A 16852-nucleotide genomic window follows, 5' to 3' on the forward strand; every position below is an offset into this window, starting at 1 on the left:
CATTCTAATAAAAGTGTTTATTTATTTCTTAACTCAACACTAACATTCATAATTTTTTTAATATTGTTAAAAAACTTAAAATTATATGATATTTTGTAATTAATCGATTTAATTTTATTAGAAACGCGGTACCTAATCTAGGGTTCTTTTTTATTTCTAAGTCTCGCCCCCCTAGTCAATCAATTATCACAATAAATAATTGAATCTAAGACAACTTTGAAGTTTTTAAAGTTTCCACTTTTTTTTGGCTTATCACCACTTGTTTAATTACATCAAGTAGTTCAAGTGGTTCAAGCCCTCTTTCGATTGTAGTTGCGGGGAATCGAACTGTGGTCTTCCCTACCAAATTCAACGCCAATCACCACTGAACCAACTAACGATTGGTACATATTATATCTTTTTTTGTTACCACATATTATTTCTTTTTGTCTTAACATGAGTCATTCTCAATATTAATGATGTATTTAATTTATACACCCTCCCGTTACTATTATAAATAACAAAACACTTTTTAAATTTATTGAATAAATAATATATCCGATCATTATTATATACGAGATACATCAATTATTCAATAAATTTAAAATTATTTTTGTTGGTTATAATAGTGACCACAACCTATATATTAAATATAGGGTCTTGCTAACCATTACCCTCGGGGCACTCTTTAAGCATATCAAATAAGAAAAGTATTCTTTATAAAAATTAACATTTCAATTTCCAATACATTTTCAATACATTAAATACACGTATTTTAATAAAAACTTATCACTTTAATCACTTAAATAGTGTCCCAATGACACTAGTTAGCATTTCCCTTAAATATATTATTTGTTCAATAAATTTGAAAAGTTATTTTTTTTAACAAAAAAAAAGAATTTTAAGATCGTAGAGAAACTAGAGGAAAAAAAAGTTCTCATTAAAGAATGGTCAAATGCTGAGAGTGGGACTCTATTTTTCACTTCACAACTTCTCTACCCATCACAAAAAGTTGGGTAGCGTACCTTCCACCAATCACATTACATAATTTAATTTTATCTTATTTAATTAATTATTAAATAGTATATTTTTTGGTTGTTTCCAAGATATTTTACATTAAGGTAACTTTACCCAACTTTTTGAGTTGGGTAGATAAGAGAATTCACCATAATTGATATGTTTATATAGACTTGTACATTTGTACTCCATCGAATCTTGAATATCTACAAATAATAAATACGTTTACCTTATTTAATTTTATTACTCTTATATTAGTTTTCTTATTTTAGTCTCATTCTAATAAATATTTTATTTTTTTATGAAACAAGTTTTAATGTGTATCATAATCTTTAAGAGGTTTAATGTAAAATAATTTTATACTTTATTCAATTGAGATTTATCAATCAGTTATATTATATATTTTTTTAAAAATAATAATATGATTTAATACTTAACATGATCATGATTGATTGACACTGTCAAATTAATTTTTTTTTCTAATCTTAAATCTAAAAACTTCAAAATTATAACATGAAGTACAAAAACATAGTAAAAGTGTGAGAAAGTATTATGAAGATTCTAAAGTCTCATATTAGTTGGAGATAGAGCATTGAAAGAGTATATAAAAAGGGAGACACTCCCCACTTTACCAATTGGTTTTGTAAGAATGAGTTAGTTCAAACTCTAATATGGTATCAGAGCCAATCGATCGGACCATGGGCCGTCTCTCGTTCCGTTAATATCCACGCATCAAGGTCAGAAAGAGTGTTGGACGTGTATATAGAGGGAGACACTTCTCACCTTACCTACCAGTTTTATAAGGATGAGTAAGGTAAAAAAAAATCGAGAAAAGAACTTTTGTTGGTCCAAAATATGAAATAATGAAGGCACCACCAATTGTTCGTTACATTTAATAATAATACTCACATAATAAATGCAAGGGGCCAATTATGGTGATGCTTCATTTGTCTTCTTCAATAGTGACGACTAAAATTTTCAATCAAAGTAAGTAAAATTGGTCACGAGTTTGGGTACGGATTTGTGATGTGATATACATGCTAGATTACATTTTTTATTTTGTTTTGGATTTTAACCTAACTTTGTTATTTTCTTAACTTTTTTCAAAGAACGTTACATCATACTTTTAGGATTTATATTCAATAGCAATTAGATGAGATGATAAGCATTTTTCTTAAGATAATAGGAAGTTTTGAATTTAAACCAATTTAACTCAATTATATAGAATATGTATTTTATTTTAATTAAATTAAAAAATGTGAAACTTTTGAAGTGGATAATTGTAATTGTTGAGTTTAAATATAAGTAATTAGTTTCACATTTTATTTATTAATAGTTAAATTTAATATATAAGAGTAGGGATGTTCAAAACTGTACCGACCCAATAGAAAACCGCAAAATCAAATCGAAACAGCAAAAACCACATTTGATTCATATGTGTTTGAGTCATTTTCTAGCAAAACAAACTACATTATGTTACAAAATCTTATTAACTAATATATATTTTTTTAATTTTTAAAGAAAAATCAACTAATATTATATGTATATTTTATTATTTCTTTTATATAATATTTATTTTAATTTACATAGCATCAAAAACAAACTATTATTAATTTATAAATATTATTCTGATAAAATATATTTTATCGTATTTTTTGTATAATATTTATTTACGAATGCAACTTCATGTATATCATTCTTTAGACTTAAGATAAAATTGTAAGAGCATTTTTATGTGTCAAATTATAAATTTATCTTGACAATTATAAACTGTTTATGGTAATGTATGAACGATTAAACACAAAATTATATTTTCCTTTATATGTGTATGTAGGGCTCAATATTTTTTTTTTTTTGTAAAAAATCGAACAAACCCAACAATTCAAACCGTATTTGTTTGGTTTTATTTTTTAAAGTCAACCGAAGCACACTTTTTTTGACCTTATATAGTAGCATAAATTTTGTGAGATTATTTGAAAAAATTTATGAAAACAACTTATGACATTATTCATAAGATTTTTTAACTTATTTTTACATGTTCTTCAAAATAACTAAAATTTATTATTTTTGTATTTTATGAGTATTTATTGAGATAAATGAAACAATTCCATATAACCTAGTTATAAAAATCCCAAAAATATTAGGCCTAGGCCATCTTTATTATATATAAAAAAAAAACCAAAAAATATCCATTTCTATGTTTGAGAAGAATCTATACGAGTGCTACATTATTATCATCACTACATTCTGGTGAGTTGTGTTCAGCAGGTGGCCACAATTTCATATATGAAGAATAGTATTCTTGTTTGTCTTATCAACTGGATTTTTCTTTGAAAAAAATCAAATCTAGTAAACTATATGTAGATTTGTTCATATGTTAGACAAACCTTTTATATATAAAATTAAATGACACCAAGGTGTCAAAGTTTAATTTGACACCAAATCTCAACCGTTAAAATAATTGATCAAATGGTGATACTAAATGAAATAAAATAATAATAATAATAAAAATATATAGCATATTTTTCTCTTAAAAAATAGGCTATTTAGGAGACGGACGTGGTCACCCTCTCAATTGGCGAAAAGTCTAAACAATAACCACATCCTCATCTTCTGAAGAGGAAACCTCCACTTCTATTCGAAAATGGAGTATATGTTCGTCAAAAGCATAATAAATCCAATGTCCTCAATGTCTTTCGGCACGACAGCAGGGGCAACCATTGTCTTTTTGTTCTTGAGAAAATAGTAGATAAAAAAATCACCACCATCGTCGCAATCGTCAACGAGGATGACTATAACCTTCAAAACCTACAACCCTGCGCTAACCTAAACCATATATCTAATATTTCTTCAAAAACCTACTCATTACAAAATGAAGGTTGTGAACAAAGAATCAGGGGTGTGGAAGAGATGTGCATTTTCATATGAGCTCACAAAAATTATGGGAGAAAAATAGAGCAATGGAATGGAGGGAGAAACTTATTTAAGAGAGTTAAAGCCACAAGGGAGCTTTTAGGTTCCCCCATAATTTTAAAAAGCTTAGCACACTTATGACATGTGTCATTAGCGTTTAAGGTATCGATAAAAAGACCATCATTACTTACATTAATAAGAAGTAAGTGTGACTATCTGAATGATTGATTGACATTCTCAGCTGACATTTTAGCTATTAATGAGACATATGGTAATGGGAGATGACTCATGTAAGGTCCCAGACTACTTTTAGGATTACCAACTGAACCCACACATCAACACGAGTCTTTTTAATATGCTTTGTCCTCACTCACACGCTATTCTGGAAACTTCCCAGAAGATCACCTATCCAAATACTACTTCAAGTCAGCGCGCTTAACTATGGAGTTCTTATTTGTTAGGATACCGAAAAGAAGATGCATCTTGTTGGTATAGGTAGTACCAATCAATCCTTATAAGCTTTCCTTCAATATGCAGTCACTTTCATATGTGAATTCGATTTTTGCCTGAAAACTGCTAGGAGTCGCTCATTGTCATGCCTTGTGGACCGATAATCACTTCACCCCCTCGCCGACCTCAGGTGTTACAACTCACCCCTCAATTAGGGGGCTTATGCAAATAAAAGGAGGGGTTCGCCTCCCACTAATAAGGTCGCCTTCAATTGAGACTCGCCCTAAGTTAAGGGACTTACCTCCCGGTCGCCTTCAGCTGAGAGAGTCATCCCAGACTAAGGGAGACACCTCCCATTAATAAGGTCGCCTTCAACTGAGGGACGCACCTCCTAAAACAAAAGGGTCATACCCGATGCCACGAGACGAAACCCAAGATAAGCTTTAAAGCACTTCGCCCATTTACAAGCCCTCGTGCTTAAGGGACTGTGTAGTGTTATTTTTGTTAAAGTCTCCAATAGGGGTGACTCTAGGGTCCCTGCATGGCGTGATATCGTCCGACGACATCTTCACAGAATGTGGGAGTTTCCCTTGAAGCAAGTGACGTGTATAGTACTGTTATCTCCTATTAGTCATATGAGAAGAAGTCATATCACGACTCCCTAGAAAATAAGTAGTCAAGAGTTTCCCCTAATCATGGGGTAGCAGTTACTGCCTCTCAGGATTCCCTACACCCTAGACCCAAAAGGCCGCTATATATATTTTTTCCCTAATTGGAGAAACGATAGATGATAATTTATGCATAACATCCAAAGTATGACGTTTATATACAAAGTCTTTCATCCCATGTGAGCAGATTTTCTAAAACCACTGCAGAACCACCATATAGAACTTCTTGCCGTCGTGGACAAACCTTAACTACGGCAAATTTTTATAAACCTACTAAAATCTCTAAATCTCTAAGTATTCTCTACCATTATAGGAATATAATGCACACATGCAATTTTTATTTTTACTTTTTGACCCGTACACATATTTTTCTAATACATTTATAAACTATAAAAAGAAGCTCATAATTAAGATAAGTTAGTAAAAAAAACCTTCCAAGGCTAAAATTATATTGATAGACAATGTTTATTCCTTCTTGTGTCCAGTTGTAGCTTCCAGAGAGTGTAGTAGGCCTTCATTTTTTTTCTAAACAAAAGTCACACCCCATCTCAAATATATGTAATATATATAGCATTGTCCTATAAAGATATCAAACAAATTTTCACTGTCCCTTTGCTTATTATCCTTATTGGATTCCTTATTATAGTAATCTGCAAATATAAATGGAATAAAATCCAGATTTCTTACTCAACACATGCTTGAGATAGGGAAAGAACAAAGGTGTCTGTTTCATGTTCCTTTCAAGTTTGAGAGTGCAATAATTAGTTTTGTGCCTGCATAGAAAGATATGAACAAAATATGATATCTTCTCTGTCATAAGGAAAGAATAAACGGCCTTATTATGAGTGGTCTCATTCCTTTCTCAACAAAATACCTTATCCATCCTCTTCATTCCTGTCTTCATCTTCACACTAAAATCTCATTTCCATAATGTCAAAAGAATAAATCTAATACATATATACTAGCGCGGATACAAACACTAACACGCCGATATGTCCGTTTTTAAAAATATAAAATTATAAAATTTATTGGATTATTTTAAAAATATTCAATTATTAAATCACGTCAAATGAACATATACATGCACACATCTGAGTTTTATGACCAGAGTCGTCTTTAAGAGTGTGTATGATAGACTGCAGCAGCATATGGCCTAAAATTTGCCACCGTGGCCAAATTGGACCTCATGACAGATTTGTCATGATTAAACTGTGACTAAATAAAACTTATAAAACTCCACAGTTAAATTATAGTTAAACTACACAGAGCCTCCTGAAATATAAGAGAATTATATCATTTCATCATGATGTCATTTTGTTATAGTATTTTCTAAAGGACATCATCAAATATCTCTCTCCATAGTGAAATATAATTGTAAGAATGTGAAAAAACTTTTTACACTGGTGCATAGTAATTACACTGATATAAATATGTAACTTTTTCCACATAGTTTATAATGCAAACATGTCAAAGACAGATACTACAACATAAAAAAGTTGTTCCACTACATTATTTGAGCTTCTGACAGAAATGAAGAACCAATCTTCTACAGAACAATCCAATTTCCATCCAAAATCACCATCAAATTTCACCTCAGAATGCTGGTTCGACGATGCGTGCATTCTAGACATGGATTACTTTGTGAAAACACTTTCTGGAATCAAAGCAAAAGGCGTTCGGGCCGATTTAATCGGTTCCATTATCACACACTATGCCTCCAAATGGCTACCTGACTTAGCTGAAAAGGGTGTAACACAATTTGAAGATACATCGTCATCGCCCGAGAGTGTAACAGCTTTATGGATGAAGAAAAGGTTCTTTGTAGAAACCTTAGTTAATGTTCTACCACCAGAGAAAGACTCAATTCCATGTAACTTCTTGCTTAGGCTATTGAGAACTGCTAATATGGTTGGTGTGGATGGAAGCTATAGACAAGAGCTTGAGAAGAGAATTTCGTGGCAGTTAGATCAAGCTTGTTTGAAAGAACTTGTTATACCTTCTTTTAGTCACACTTGTGGAACACTTTTGGATTTTGAACTTGTGATTAGGCTTGTTAAGAGGTTTGTTAGTTTGGATAATGAAGGTGCTAAAAGTGGTGCTGCTTTGGTTAAAGTTGCTAAGTTGGTTGATTCTTATCTTGCTGAAGCTGCTGTTGATGCTAACTTGAGTTTGGATGAGTTTGTTACTCTTGCTGGTTCTCTTCCAAGTCATGCTAGAAATACTGATGATGGTTTGTATAGAGCCATTGATACTTACCTAAAAGTATGTTTTCTTTACCTTTGAACTTTCAATTTATATCTTTCGTGTCCGTCTGCATACTAGTATTATATGAGATTGTTAATACCTTTCGTGTCCGTCTGGACGCTAGTATTATATGCAATTGTTAATACCTTTTGTATCCTTCTGGACGTTAGTATTATATGCAATTGTTAATGCCTTTCGTGTCCGTCTGGACGCTAGTATTATATACAACATTCATACACTTCAAACTTATTTCAAAGGACAAAACCCTGAGAGGCTCTGGCAGCCAAAACGGACAATACCTCGTAGCCATAGTGGTCAGATGGCTTGAGATCGTTCGGAATATACTAATTATGGTTTTTTTCGTAATAGGCTCATCCAAGTGTGTCAAAGCAAGAAAGGAAAGGTCTATGCAGACTAATAGATTGCAGGAAACTAACACAAGAGGCATCACTTCATGCAGCGCAAAACGAACGGTTTCCGGTGAGAGCAGTAATTCAAGTCCTTCTTTCTGAACAAACAAAGCTCAACAGACACAACAACAGTCACAACATTGATTGGAGTGGATCCATAATGAGTATAACCAGAAGTCCAACAAATGGATTTGGACTCGAGGCAGTTCCAACGGCAAGGTGTTTATCGAAGCGCGAAATGAATGCTCAGCATGTTGAGATAAAGATATTGGATTAATATTAATTTATTAATTAATTAGGTCTGACTCATGTAAATAAATATTGGCTTTAAATAAAGATACCTAAATGTGATGATTGTTTGGGTTTAATTGGTAATTAAGCCAAGGGGTTTTATTTTGAAATTCAAAATACAAATCCCTCTTCTCTCTCTTCATGACTGTTGGGACGTAACTATTGGGATAGGATGTGATTGTTGGAATAAAGTGTCTATAAAAGGACACCCTTATGCAAGAAATACCAACTTTTCTCATTCCTTCTCACTTCTTACAAATATACAAAAGTATCTTCATCATCAAGGATACACATAAGGAAGAAGGAAGAGAGGAGAGAACAATTGCTTTCAAGAATCGCCATTATGGATCCGGGTACGTTTTTATTGTTCATTCATAGAAATTAAAACACCGTGAAAAACATAATATCAAGATCCAAAACAAAATAATGCTAACAGTTGGTATCAGAGCAAGGTTACCGATATTATGATTTTCCGGTAATTATTAACTTGTATGAAAGTTATATTAAATTATGAAAGTTTATTAATATATATGTTGAAAATTTCAAATTGCAACGTTAATAGAAAATAAAATTAGTTGTGATAGTTTTCGTATTACCCTACTGCTTATATATACGTTAGCGTAGTACCAATAATGTTGATTACAGGTAAAGACAATTCTCATACTGTGTTAGTATGCAAACGCACTGTTCCAAAAATGTGATATATATCATTCTACAATTCTAATATGACATATTGGAATTGCATTAACAGTAACATGATGATATAGTAACTATTACATAGTAACAGTGCAGGATAGTAATGAACTTTTATATTAACCAGGGCGAATATTAACGTTTTAGTATAGTTGCTTCCTGTGCATAAATTACAATAATTTTTATATATTATATATAACTAATTACTTTAGAATTATTATATTGAGAATTTGTTAATCACCAAAGTGATCGAATTCGTTAAAGTTTACGATTCTAAATTATGAAAATGAATTTTGATTTGATATGAATAACATATTCATGTTAAATTATAATTATTATAAGACATATATAGATCATCCAAAGATGGATCATGACTTATAATTAATGAAATTAAAGTATTTATTTACTCGTTGCTTGTATATCCAAAGATAGACATGCATGTTATTTTGAGTATGACTAATTCTTCATTTTGCATCGGTTTATTTTATTAAAATGTGTTTATGAATCACCCAAAGGTGAATTTAGATACATGTTTAAAGGTAATTGGTTTGAATCCTTGAAGTTTATTCAAAGCACTAACGTATGAGCGCGTTTTAAATGTTTGCAGTTGCTACTAATATGTTTGCTCTGGGCAATGCAATGACAAAGTTCAATGGGCTGAACTATGCTGATTGGTCTGAAAAGATTCAGTTTCAACTGGGTGTTATGGACTTGGATATGGCATTGATAATGAATGAAAAGCCCGCGGCCATTACAGAGGATAGTACCGAAGATGAAAGGTCTCTTTTTGAGGCTTGGGAAAGGTCCAACAGGTTGTCTTTGAACTTGATGAGAATGACGATGGCAGACAATGTTAAGCCATCTATACCCAACACTGAAAATGCAAGGGAATTTATGAAAAATGTGAAAGAGTATTCAAATTCTGAAATTACTGACAAATCTGTTGTGGGGAATTTGATGAGTGAGTTGACGACTAAAAAGTTTGAATGGTCTCAACCCATTCATGATCATGTGACACAAATGGGAAATTTGGCGGCAAAATTGAAGTCCTTAGGTATGGACGTGAATGAATCTTTTCTTGTACAGTTTATCATTAACTCGCTTCCTCTTGAGTTTGGACAGTTCCAGGTGAACTACAACACCATCAAAGAAAAATGGAACTTTCAAGAAATTAAAGCTATGTTGGTTCAAGAAGAAGGGAGGCTAAAGAAGATGAAGGATCATTCTGTTCATCTCACGACTCACGATGGAGCCAGTTGCAGTAAGGTTAAGCCCGGCAAGAAGGACAAGAAAAAGGGAAAATCTCCTTTAAAGGTTAATGATGGTGGAGTCCAAAAGGAAAAGAAGTGCTATTTCTGTAAGGAGAACGGACACTTCAAGAAGGATTGTCCTAAGAGAAAGATGTGGTTCGAAAAGAAAGGTATGTTTTATGTTTCCATAAATTTCGAATCAAATCTTATTGAAGTACCAAATAATACTTGGTGGCTTGATTCGGGTGCGACTACTCATGTGTCACATATTATGCAGGGATTCCTTTCGATCCAAACCATAAAAGGAAGTGAAAATTTTCTTTATATGGGAAACAGAATGAAGGCACGAATAGAAGGAATAGGGACGTATAGATTGGTCTTGGATACTGGATATCATATAGATCTGAAAAGTTGTCTTTATGTACCTGGATGTGCTAGGAATTTAGTTTCTGTTGCAAAGTTAGATGGATTGAATTTTAATTTTAAGATTGGAAACGGTGTATTTACTTTATTTAAAGATTCATACAATTATGGTTCTGGTATTTTAATTGATGGTTTATATCGTTTTAATCTTGATGATAATTTTAAAGAATCTCTGTTTAATATTGAACATGTTGTTGGTAGTAAGCGAAGTAAAAATAATGAGAGTTCTGCTTATTTGTGGCATCAAAGATTAGGTCACATATCTAAAGAAAGAGTAACGAGGTTAATGAAAGATGAAGTATTACCTCTTTTAGATTTTGGTGACTGGAATATATGTTTGGATTGCATTAAAGGAAAACATTCCAAACAAATATCTAAGAATTCGTCTACAAGAAGCAGTGAACTCCTTGAATTGATACACACTGATATTTGTGGTCCCTTCGATGTCCCTTCTTGGGGAGGCGAAAAGTATTTTATCACTTTTATTGATGACTTCTCACGTTATTGTTACTTGTATTTATTGCATGAAAAATCTCAATCAGTGGACGTGCTAAAAGTATTCATTGATGAGGTGGAAAGGCAATTAGATAGAAAAGTAAAGATAGTGAGGTCTGATAGAGGTGGTGAGTATTATGGAAAATATAATGAGAAAGGACAATGTCCAGGCCCATTTGCAAAGTTCCTCGAAAGTCGGGGCATATGTGCACAATATACTATGCCTGGCACACCACAACAAAATGGTGTGGCTGAGAGGCGGAATCGTACTCTCATGAATATGGTTAGGTCAATGTTAAATTATAGTAATGTACCATTATCATTGTGGACCTACGCATTAAGGACCGCTGCGTATTTGATTAATAGGATTCCTAGCAAGGCAGTTCCTAAGACTCCTTATGAACTATGGACAGGAAGGAAACCTAGTTTAAGACATCTTCATATTTGGGGATGTCAAGCTGAAGTAAGGGTGTATAATCCACATGAAAAGAAGCTTGATGCAAGAACCATTAGTGGTTTTTTCATTGGGTATCCTGAAAAATCAAAAGGGTATAGATTTTATTGTCCTGATCATAGTACGAGAATAATTGAGTCTGGTAATGCTCGGTTTATTGAAAATGGCCAGTTCAGTGGGAGTGAGAAATCACGTAAAGTAGATATTATGGAGACTCGTGGAGAACCCTCTTCACCTAAAGAATCTTCTCAGGTTGTTCTCCCTGTTGTTGTAGTACCGTCGTACAACACACATAGACAACAAATTAATATTCAAAACCCACAAAATGAACATATAGTTGATGAACCGGTTGACAATGTACAAGTCAGTAATGAGCAAGAACAAGTTATCGAAGAAACACAAGAAATAGCGGTAAGAAGGTCTGAAAGGCAAAGAAGACCAGCTATTTCAAATGATTATGTTATTTATTCACTTGAACATGAATGTGACTTGAGCATTGGTGAGGATCCAGTCTCATTTAAACAAGCCATGGAAAGTGACAATTCTGAAAATTGGCTCAATGCTATGAAAGAAGAGTTAAAGTCAATGCGTGACAATAATGTATGGGATCTAGTTGAGTTGCCTAAAGGTTCAAAACGAGTTGGTTGTAAATGGGTCTTTAAGACCAAACGGGACTCGAAAGGCAATATTGATAGATATAAAGCTAGACTTGTCGCCAAAGGTTTCACTCAAAAGGATGGTGTTGATTATAAAGAAACCTTTTCTCCTGTTTCAAAAAAGGACTCTTTGAGAATTGTTTTGGCTTTGGTGGCTCATTATGACTTAGAGCTTCACCAAATGGATGTGAAGACCGCCTTTCTAAATGGTGACCTAGAGGAAGAAGTATATATGGCTCAACCCGAAGGTTTTGTTACTACAGGAAAAGAAAATTTAGTGTGTAAATTAAAGAAGTCAATATATGGACTAAAGCAAGCTTCCAGACAATGGTATCTTAAATTCAACAATACTATTTTGTCATATGGTTTTGTAGAGAACACCGTAGATCGGTGTATCTATATGAAGGTTAGTGGGAGCAAATTCATAATTTTAGTTTTATATGTTGATGATATCTTACTTGCTGCCAATGATTTTGCTTTATTACATGATGTAAAGAAGTTTCTCTCCAATAAATTTGAAATGAAGGATATGGGTGAGGCATCATATGTGATAGGAATAGAAATATTTCGTGATAGATCACAAGGATTGTTGGGATTGTCTCAGAAAGGCTATATAAATAAAATATTAGAGAGATTCAGAATGGATAAATGCTCCGCAAGTATAGTTCCTATTCAGAAAGGGGATAAATTTAGTCAAATGCAATGTCCCAAAAATGAATTAGAACGAAAGGAAATGGAATATATTCCCTATGCATCAGTGGTTGGGAGCTTGATGTATGCCCAAACATGTACCCGACCGGATATTAGTTTTGCTGTTGGTATGTTAGGTCGATACCAAAGTAATCCTGGAATGGATCACTGGAAAGCTGCAAAGAAAGTTCTTAGGTACTTACAAGGAACCAAAGATTACATGCTCACATATAGAAGATCAGATCACCTTGAAGTGATTGGCTACTCAGATTCAGACTTTGCAGGATGCGTGGACTCAAGAAAATCCACATTTGGATATGTTTTTCTTTTGGCTGGAGGAGCAATATCTTGGAAGAGTGGAAAGCAGTCCATCATTGCTACTTCTACTATGGAGGCAGAATTTGTGGCATGCTTTGAGGCCACAATTCAATCATTGTGGTTGCGGAACTTCACCTTAGGGCTTCGTATTGTCGACAGTATAGCTAGGCCGCTAAGGATTTATTGTGATAATTCTGCAGCTGTCTTCTTCTCTAAGAATGATAAATATTCCAAAGGTGCTAAACACATGGAACTGAAGTACTTATCAGTGAAAGAAGAAGTGCAGAAACAAACGGTGTCATTTGAACATATTGGTACAGATTTAATGATAGCGGATCCGTTAACTAAAGGTTTACCGCCCAAGACATTTGTTGGCCATATAGAAAGGATGGGCATTATGTAAAAGTCCTTGTTAACATTATATAATTGGTATATATACATGTATAGTTTAATGTTCGTATTGTATGACACTTGTGAATTCAATTAAAGTTATGTTTCTGCTGAGTTTGTTATCCATATTATGTTATAAATGCTATTATTAATATGTGATGACTATGGTGTCTTTGAAAAGACATGAAAGACACATTATTGTATCCCCTAAAGTTATTTGAATTGAATTGGTTTGTGATACATGGAAGGAATCAAGTTGATGAATAATTTGTGACCGCCATGATCCGATTATTTCAATTCATTAAAGAAAATGACTTGGTGCTTTAAATGAATGGTGCACAATTATGATATAAGATTGAAACATCAAGTTGTCACATGAGTCAAGTGGGAGATTATTGGATTAATATTAATTTATTAATTAATTAGGTCTGACTCATGTAAATAAATATTGGCTTTAAATAAAGATACCTAAATGTGATGATTGTTTGGGTTTAATTGGTAATTAAGCCAAGGGGTTTTATTTTGAAATTCAAAATACAAATCCCTCTTCTCTCTCTTCATGACTGTTGGGACGTAACTATTGGGATAGGATGTGATTGTTGGAATAAAGTGTCTATAAAAGGACACCCTTATGCAAGAAATACCAACTTTTCTCATTCCTTCTCACTTCTTACAAATATACAAAAGTATCTTCATCATCAAGGATACACATAAGGAAGAAGGAAGAGAGGAGAGAACAATTGCTTTCAAGAATCGCCATTATGGATCCGGGTACGTTTTTATTGTTCATTCATAGAAATTAAAACACCGTGAAAAACATAATATCAAGATCCAAAACAAAATAATGCTAACAAAAGAAACTGAGGGAAGATGTCCATAGGCTGCAGAATCAGTGCAATGCAATGCAGGCTCAGATGGAGAGAATGGTTGAGAAGAAGAAAGGGTTTTTTAAATGGAGTAAGAGGTTTGGAGTGAGTGGTTTTGGTAAAGGAGAGAGTGGATTGGAAGGAAGAAAAGGAGGAGGAGATGGTGGTGTTGATGGTGATGGTCAGGTTGAGTTTGGAAGACAGACACCTGCTGCTAGTTCTGATATGAAAACTAGGTTGGTTAATGTCAAAGGTAGGACTACTCCTAATAGGTGGAGGAAATCTTTATCTTGAAAATGATTAGAATTGCGGTTGGACTTATGAGTTATGATTGAGTCGCGATTATTGATATTGCAGGAAATTGAGCACGAATGTGCGCGAGTAATTGGAGTTACGAATTACGATGATGATGTGGAAGTCTCTGCAATATTGCAGTCACAATTGCGGTTGCAGATGATAATTTTATAAGATGAAGTGAAGTGAAGTGAAGGTTGCATGGCATGATTGAATTAGTTAATAGTTTGTGTTTTATTATATTAAGCAAATTGATTAATGTAGTTAATAAGTTTGTTTGTTGATGTTTAGTTTGTGAGGAGTAATATGCAAAAGTATTGTATTTGGAATATAAATTATGAGAATGAAACTAAGAAATTCAATGGCTTATGTTGGAATGAATCAAAGTTCACATGATATAGTATTATGATGGTAAATTCATCTTGTGACATATGCTAAAGGCAAGTTAAGAGATACACTGTCACTACATATATAGCACAGAGAGAGGGGACCAGAATGAGAATCCCCTAATTGCATTGCACACGGTGCAACTGGTGTACAATGATGAGATATAGATTCAGATTTATTGCCTCAGCTTCATTTTTGCTTTTTGGACAATAAATCTATGTAGCGACAAGAATTATCAACATAATCATTCGATGATATTAAAAGGTTGATGGCACAAAAATATTAATCCTTCTGTTCAAAATTGTGTTTGGTGCTACAAATAAGTTGTGGCAGCAAAAAGAAGCATGAGCTCTTAGACCAACATTATTTCAAAGAAACATAATATCTATTACTAAGATGAACATGAAAAATTCACATTGAAAGATGTATGGAGATTCTTAAAAAAAAACCCAAATGGCCCACAGGTTCATCAAAACCGTCCACAAAAAGAGAATAAAGAATTTCAATTTTATGTCTTTTTCTAAACCATTGACACCAACAAGCGGCAGGTACAATCTATCATTTTTTTTTTTACATCATTAAGTCATTCAAAAAGTATCCAAAAGAAAAGAGAAAGAAAAGTGTGTGGAAGCGTCTAACTCCAAATTCCAATTTAATACCATGAAAGATAGTTTCACCATTTTTTTTAGAATTGATGTAAGTGTTTGCACATGATTATACATGTTATTTTTCAAACTACTTTTTATTCAAATTAGTCATTATTTAAATTAGTTGTTATTCAAATTATCCATTATTCAAATGAGTTGTTATTCAAATTAATTGTTATTCAAAATTATATGGTATTCAAAATAAATGTTACTCAAATTAGTTGTTATTCAAACTCAATATTATTTTTTTGGATAACTTGAATTACAGGTTATTTGCAAATTAAGGAAAATATAAAAGGATGAAGATAAATTGAGAGAGAGAGAAGTATTGTACTATCCAAAAAGAACATGTGTATGTGTGTTCCGTATGCAGGGGGTACTCTAGTAGGTATATTACACGTTTGAGGATGAGGGCTATCTCACGGTGGCAAGTAATCATATATGGTGGATTTTGAGGCAGTTTAAGGGACCTGCTCACGTGAGGTGAGAGGCCCTGTTGGTGGTCGGCAGGCGGGTGAGTTGACGGTGTTAGAACTACTAGGATTGAAGTGATCTCTGAGTAGTAATGGGTGATATTGAGTGTGTATGACTTAAGAGTTTGTCCTTCCTTCTCCTTGGTGGTCGGTGGACGGGTAGATTGACGGTGTTACAGGCTTGCTTCGATAATGGTCTTCCTCGTAAGCTGCCCCTCTTTAAGGCCCAGCAAAAATATAACACTACAAGTATTATTGGAATGGAATTGAGTTTTTTTTTTGCAAATATGTGTTACATCATTTATATAGGATCATATTACTAAGTAACTAACTTCTAGTTAGTAACCATATACAGAGTTAGCAGTAAGCACATGCATAACTAGCAATAACCACATGTTGAGCTATCAATAACCACACAATGAACTAGCAATAACCACATGCTGAAAATTGAATTACACATCTACTCCCTCCGTCTCATAATAAATGTCTCATTTGCATTTTTTTCTTGTCTCAAATTAATTGTCCATTTACAATTCCAATGCATCAATCATTATTATTTTTCCACTATTATACCCCTATTTATTAACTTTCACGTTATTCAACTACTATTAATAGGGGTATTCTAGTAAATGACATTAACTTTTTTACTAAAACCAACACATCCAATCATTTTCTTAAAAACCGCGCATTGCTCAAATAAGACATTTATTATGAGACGGAGGGAGTAATATTATTTAAACTGATTATTATTCTTATACAATAATCTTAAGATGCATAATAGCTTCAAAATTCTTCCAACATTGTAAAAACTGGTCCTTTCAATCCTTCTCACATTGCAAAAATG

General features: G+C 33.1%; 1 protein-coding gene across 1 annotated transcript; it reads left to right on the forward strand.

Moving 5' to 3' along the window:
- Positions 1 to 6433: 6433 nt before the first annotated feature.
- LOC131601187 (root phototropism protein 3-like) lies at positions 6434 to 14887 on the forward strand. The gene is made up of 3 exons (XM_058872957.1): positions 6434 to 7289; positions 7641 to 7942; positions 14195 to 14887. The coding sequence occupies exons 1-3, from the start codon at positions 6558 to 6560 to the stop codon at positions 14499 to 14501; spliced, it is 1341 nt and encodes a 446-aa protein (XP_058728940.1). The 5' UTR covers positions 6434 to 6557; the 3' UTR covers positions 14502 to 14887.
- Positions 14888 to 16852: the final 1965 nt, after the last annotated feature.

The sequence above is a fragment of the Vicia villosa genome, linkage group LG5 (assembly GCF_029867415.1).
Source record: "Vicia villosa cultivar HV-30 ecotype Madison, WI linkage group LG5, Vvil1.0, whole genome shotgun sequence".
In the NCBI taxonomy this organism is placed as follows: domain Eukaryota; kingdom Viridiplantae; phylum Streptophyta; class Magnoliopsida; order Fabales; family Fabaceae; genus Vicia; species Vicia villosa.

Coding starts and splice junctions, on each gene's coding strand:
- LOC131601187 (XM_058872957.1), top strand. CDS start 6,558: ATGAAGAACCAATCTTCTACAGAACAATCCAATTTCCATCCAAAATCA. Junction 7,290..7,640: donor CCATTGATACTTACCTAAAA/GTATGTTTTCTT, acceptor TTTTCGTAATAG/GCTCATCCAAGTGTGTCAAA. Junction 7,943..14,194: donor AATGCTCAGCATGTTGAGAT/AAAGATATTGGA, acceptor ATAATGCTAACA/AAAGAAACTGAGGGAAGATG.